Source organism: Natator depressus, chromosome 7, assembly GCF_965152275.1.
Source record: "Natator depressus isolate rNatDep1 chromosome 7, rNatDep2.hap1, whole genome shotgun sequence".
Taxonomy (NCBI): domain Eukaryota; kingdom Metazoa; phylum Chordata; order Testudines; family Cheloniidae; genus Natator; species Natator depressus.
Window position 1 is genome coordinate 92,777,874 of NC_134240.1, and position 6,000 is coordinate 92,783,873.

At 38.2% G+C, this 6,000-nt stretch overlaps 1 protein-coding gene across 4 annotated transcripts in view; it reads right to left on the reverse strand.

The window, feature by feature from the left end:
• Positions 1 to 6,000, reverse strand: part of EXOC6 (exocyst complex component 6) — a 175,810-nt gene that overhangs the window by 85,101 nt on the left and 84,709 nt on the right. For all 4 annotated transcript variants that reach the window (XM_074959080.1, XM_074959079.1, XM_074959082.1 and 1 more), the window contains exon 15: positions 4,143 to 4,252. In XM_074959080.1, coding sequence (XP_074815181.1) covers positions 4,143 to 4,252 — 110 coding nt within the window. The remainder of the gene's footprint in view (positions 1 to 4,142; positions 4,253 to 6,000) is intronic.

Sequence of the window (6,000 nt, forward strand, 5' to 3'; positions counted from 1 at the left end):
CATTTTAAATGTTAATCACTTTCCTTAATTTTTTTAACCTCTCACAGATCCAATGGATTTTTCCAAGTTATAGATTTTTTTTCCATTTTCTATTAACTAACTCATGTTGCTCAGGATTGCACTGCAGATTAAATATTCTCTCTTCCCTCATGAGGTTTTTTAGAAATATGTAAGTCTCATTATATTAGATCTAGGAATTCTTAATAGAATATATAATTTCAAAATGCAAATAATAATTTGAAGGTGATCCATTTCATCCTTTTCTAGCCATACGCTCTAAGAGTTATCATAAAAGAGCATAAAAACAAACAATTGCAAAACTTTACATTTGTCTGAAAGATACAAATAGAATTTCAATACCTCTTTATTACACCAAAATCGGTAAAATTAAGTATGAAGAGTTTCTAGAATTCAAGTTCAAAAACTACAAATGAATGTTAGCCAGCATCCTCTCCCCAAATCTGAGTATTTCATCTCTAATCAGCCACACAGACTTTGCATCTTTGATTTCAAGCAAATTCTTCCAATTGGCAATAACCTGTGGCTGGCTTTCAAGACAGCTTTAAATACTTATTTTTCAACATATCAAATGTGAATGGGAACAAAATTAACAGTGGTTATATCTCCAGAAAATTGCAGTTTCCATTTTCTGATTAAATCTGTACAACACACTGACACTACTCTTAAGAAATACATCATGCAAAACACTTAAAAGCAAAACTGAGTCTTTAATAAATGAATCACCCATCGTCTCACATAACAAAATCCTTGAAATCCACATTTTTATATGGTATAAAGAGGTGTTGATATAACAATGACATTATACCTATAATTATACCTTGAAATTAAGCCCATTTTTCCTCAATCTTGGACGGCTAACAACCAGAGTTGAGGAATGGTAATTCAAGGAAGACTCAGAGTCCCAATTCCACTCATAGTGACCTGTAACTTAACCTGAGCCCTAACTTTTTTAACATACTCATTAATCAGCTAGCAACAGTAGTGGAACAAAGTCCCCAAACCAGTGCTCCAAATAAATGAGACACAGATAAAATGCCGGCTTACAGGCTGATGACCTGGCTGCACTGTCACCCACTCAGTATAGTTCCCAAAAGAATTCAGATTTACTACAAACATGCTGCACAATACAATGGATTTAGAGATCAACCTGGGAAAAGATAAAATCCTGCTATTTCACAAAAAGCATACACAGTACTTATAGTGAAAAGAAAAGGAGTACTTGTGGCACCTTAGAGACTAACCAATTTATTTGAGCATAAGCTTTCGTGAGCTACAGCTCACTTCATCGGATGCATCCGATGAAGTGAGCAGTAGCTCACGAAAGCTTATGCTCAAATAAATTGGTTAGTCTCTAAGGTGCCACAAGTACTCCTTTTCTTTTTGCGAATACAGACTAACACGGCTGCTACTCTGAAACCAGTACGTATAGTATAAATATAAACAAGCATCTGTACATACAGATATAGACATACACCCCACACTTGTGGAACAGAAAGAGAGAAAACATCTTTGAGAGACACAAGGTGGGAGAGGTAATATCTTTTACTGGACCAAATTCTGTTGGTGAAAGAGACAAACTTTTGAAAGATATTACCTCACCCACGTTGTCTCTCTCATATCTGGGACCAACAAGGCTACAACACTGCAAACAGTATTTATCTGACAAATATCCAGACTGTGTATCTGTTTACAATTTGGCAATGCTTATAAAGATTGGCATGACAAGAAAACAGTTCTGATCTGAATTTACAAAAAATGAGTGTTCCATGATCTGTCTCACAAAACACCCCATTCACACACCCAATTACCCAGTACCGCTAACTGAATTTCAACACTGATGCACAAATCTGTTATTTTTAGCTCTTGGAGGTTTGTTAACATAGCGGTTAGGAAAGAGTAATTTGTGTGTTTAATGAGTCACTGTTTAGATATGGGGGTCAACAGGCACTCATTAGTACGTGTAAATTATAAACAGTATCAATTAAGAATGTGTGAAAGGAGAGTCATTTACATTTGTTAACACTGCAAAAGTGGATGACCAGCTGTGAATAGCAAATTTGAGCCTTCAAGACTAATCTACAAATGTTATTTTATGTAATTAAAACCAAGCTGGGCTTTTCTGGGAGGGTAGCAGGCGGGAGAATGGAAGTGTTGAAATATTTTCCATGAAAGGAAGTCATTTTGTAGAGGTTTCTTTTTAGTTTATATTTAATTTCGTTTTATCAGAATCTCTCCCTCTCTAAGTGACTTCAAAGAGAATCTTCAAAGTACGTACAATTTGACATACATTCAAGAATTCTGGTCCAATGTAGGGATGGGAGACCACATTATTATTTTATACTTGCATATTGCACCATTAGTGTGCACAGTGCTTTCTATAGGAAGTAAAGGTATGTTTCTTGCCCCAAAGCACTCACAGTCTAAGTAAACTAAGACAAAGGCAGAAATGACTGGGGAAAATAAACATCAGGCAAGGTGGAAGAAAGAAGTATATAAATAAGTATACGAGTATTCTGTGGTTTTACAGAATGCATCATGTTAATGTGGACACAGAGACAAAATGAGGACAGACACATGCATGAAATTAAGTGTCAGGATGCAACTTTTATTAAACTTTAACACAGGGGAGGGGCACTACCCACCCAGCACTTATATTCTCCTAGACCAGGCATTTAATTGGTTCCAGAGCCTGAGTTAAGAACATAAGAATGACACTACTGGGTCAGACCAAAGGTGCATCTAGCCCAGTATCCTGTCTTCCAGTAATGGCCAATGCCAGGTGCTTCAGAGAAAAAGAACAGAATACGTAATCATCAAGTGATCCATCCCCTGTCACCTGTTCCCAGCTTCTGGCAAACAGAGGCTAGGGACACCATCCCTGCCCATCCTCTCTAATAGCCATTAATGGACCTATCCTCCATGAAATTATCTAGTTCTTTTTTGAACCCTGTTATAGTCTTGGCCTTCACAACACCCTCTGGCACAGTTTGACTGTACATTATGTGAAGAAATACTTCCTTTTGTTTATTTTAAACCTGCTGCCTATTAATTTCATTTGGTGACCTCTAGTTCTTGTGTTACACGGCTCCTTACCATATAACCCGTAACTGGTGCCAGGGTTACAGGGCTTCAGTCCTTACCATATAACCTATAATGCTGGATAGGCTTTCCTCAGCCTACCCCACACAGGAGTCATCTCTGTCTGAGTCCTACCTCACCCCCTCCCACATGAAGGGGACAGAGGGTGCAGCTGGGAGAGAACCTTGGTCCGCAAAGTCACAAGGTTTCACCCTATCACATGAGCTCAAGGCCTAGCACCAAAATCCCAGGTCTGTTACCTCTGGGAACGTTCATTTTATTCTCTTAACTGCACTGAAAACAGGCTGCAAGTTGTGATAAACAAACAACTCCACCCCAGTATCTCAGTAAGGCACTAAGTACGTTCCTCCTCAACTTACTGTGTCCTCTGCTCATGGAAGAAAAAAAAACTGTTCCTGACCCTCTAAACAGGCGATTGGCTGTCCCCCTTTCACCGCTGGCCCCATCAAGTTCCCCCACCCATCGATGCAGGTGGCTGGCATTTAACTCAGAGATTCACTGATTATAAAACCAGAAGGACCACTTTTGTCATCTAGTTTGACCTCCTGTATAACGCATGCCATAGGACTTCCATGAATTAACTAGATCAAAACTTTTACAAATAATAATTATTCATCTGTATGTCATTTTCCCTTTTCTCCTTGCACTCTATTTAAGTTTTCTTTATTCTCACTGACCCTCTCATAGTAAAATTTCTACAGCTATATTGTAGATGCCAGCAAAACCAATCTGCATTAGCAAAACATAGGGCTTTTGCTGAACTATCCAGTTCCGGGTTACTTTTTTCAACTACTGCATGATTTTTTAAATGAAGAAAACCTCCATACAATTCAAACCAGTAAATATTGTCTAACATGATACTAAAATTTTAGACGGTTTTCTGTGCAAAACTATCATACACATATGATATACACGTGCTACATTTGATCACATTATATGTATGGCTCATTATCTTCCAATTATGAAACAAAAATAACATGCATGTGCCAAGATAATATATATACCACTTTATCAATGCTTACCTGCGGTGAAGTGACTCTGAAAATTTAAGGCTTGCATAGATAAACTCCTTAACCTGGATATAAATCTGAGGCACCGATTGAGACATTGGGAGTTTCTTTGGGAAGGACTGCTATGGAAACAAAACATTAATTCTACATTATATTTCAAACTTTGATTATAACTAGATATTCGCATTACATAAGGCAATCTAAAAAATGCCAAATACTATAATTTAAATATTTTAATCCGATTTATTTTTCTTTCTGCTTTTCACCAAATATAAACATGGGCATGTATTAGACTGACCATCACACTTACGAAAATAATTTATAACCTAACAGAAAATTATTTATTTGTATTACAATAAAGCCTAACAATTCCAGCCAAGACTGAGACCCCACTGGACAAACACACACTAAAAACAGTACCTGCCCCAAAGAGCTTTCAGTCTAAATAGGCCAGAAAATGACTAGGAAGGGAAAGAGGCACAGAAAACTGAAATGTTTCTTATCCTACAGTAACTGGAATTGTTCAAAATGTGTTCTCTCTATATTTTTGACTCTTGGTGCACATGTGCCTCGGGCACTTGACTCAGGAGTCTTTTGGTCAGCACATCCGTTGGAGCTGTCATGAGCCAAGCGTCCTTGCACACATGTATCGACAGCATAAGGGGTGGAGTGGCCCAACCACCACTCAGTTCCTTTGCCACCAGAAAATCCAGATATTATAGGACTCTCTAGTAGCAGGGAAGAAGGGAGGACTGTGGAAAATACATATATGGACAACACATCTCAAAGAACTTCAGTTATTGTAGGGTAAGCAACTTTTCTTTCTTCTTTAGAGCTTGTCCATGTATTTATGTCCATCCCACTCTTGGTGACTCACAAGCGGTGACCTGATCTAAGGAGGTAGGTTCTCTTAGTATAGTTAAAGAGGGGTTGCAATACAGGTCTGCAAAAGAAGCATCGGACCTTGATGCCTTTCCAGCGGAAAAGTGTTCTGTAAAAGTATGAATACAAGCGGCCGTCTTGAAGCTGTCTAAAATGGGTACACTTTGCGAGGAAGCAAACTCTAGTAGAATGCTATAGGATCTAGACAAGTTATGTCATAACAAGCCTTAATGCAACCCTAAACCCATCCAGGTAACCTTTAGCTGATACTGGCTGACCCTTTGTTCTTTCAGCAGATGCCACGAATAATCACGGGGAAGCCCTGAAAGATATCATCCTTTGTAAACAAAAGGCTAGGGCTCTAGAATATGCAGCCTATCTTTTCCCCTACTAGGGTATGACTTAGGAAAAAATGACAGAAAGTGGATTATTTGATTTATATTCAAATCTGTAACTACTTGGGCAGGAATTTGGGATGGGTTTTAAATGACACTTTATCTGGGTGAAATATAGTACGAGGTGGATCCACCATGAGGGCCTGTATCTCCCTAATCCATCTGGCTGATGTAATTGAAACCAAAAAAGAGGTCTTCATAGATAAATACAATAGGGAACAGGATGTCCTGTATTCAAATTGGGGCCACTTTAATCCCTGGTAAGATCCCAAGTTGGGGAGAAGGTTTCTTTCTGGTGGAAAAACCCTACTAAGACCTTGTAAAAATTTTGTCAAAATTTTACAAATAGGAGAGGAAAACACTGTGAAATTTTTGACAGGTGAGTGATGTGCAGAAATTACTGCTAAATGCAGTATAATAAAGCTAATGGCCGAACCAGAGTCTATTAGCAAGAGTAAGTAGTCTAATAATGATAGGGATCTGAATGACAATAGGGTGCAGCTGCCTGTGCTCATATCAGATTGAAAATCTTTTCCATTTAGCAGTGTAGGTCTGTCTGGTGGAGTCTTTTCTACCATGGATTAAAATGTTCT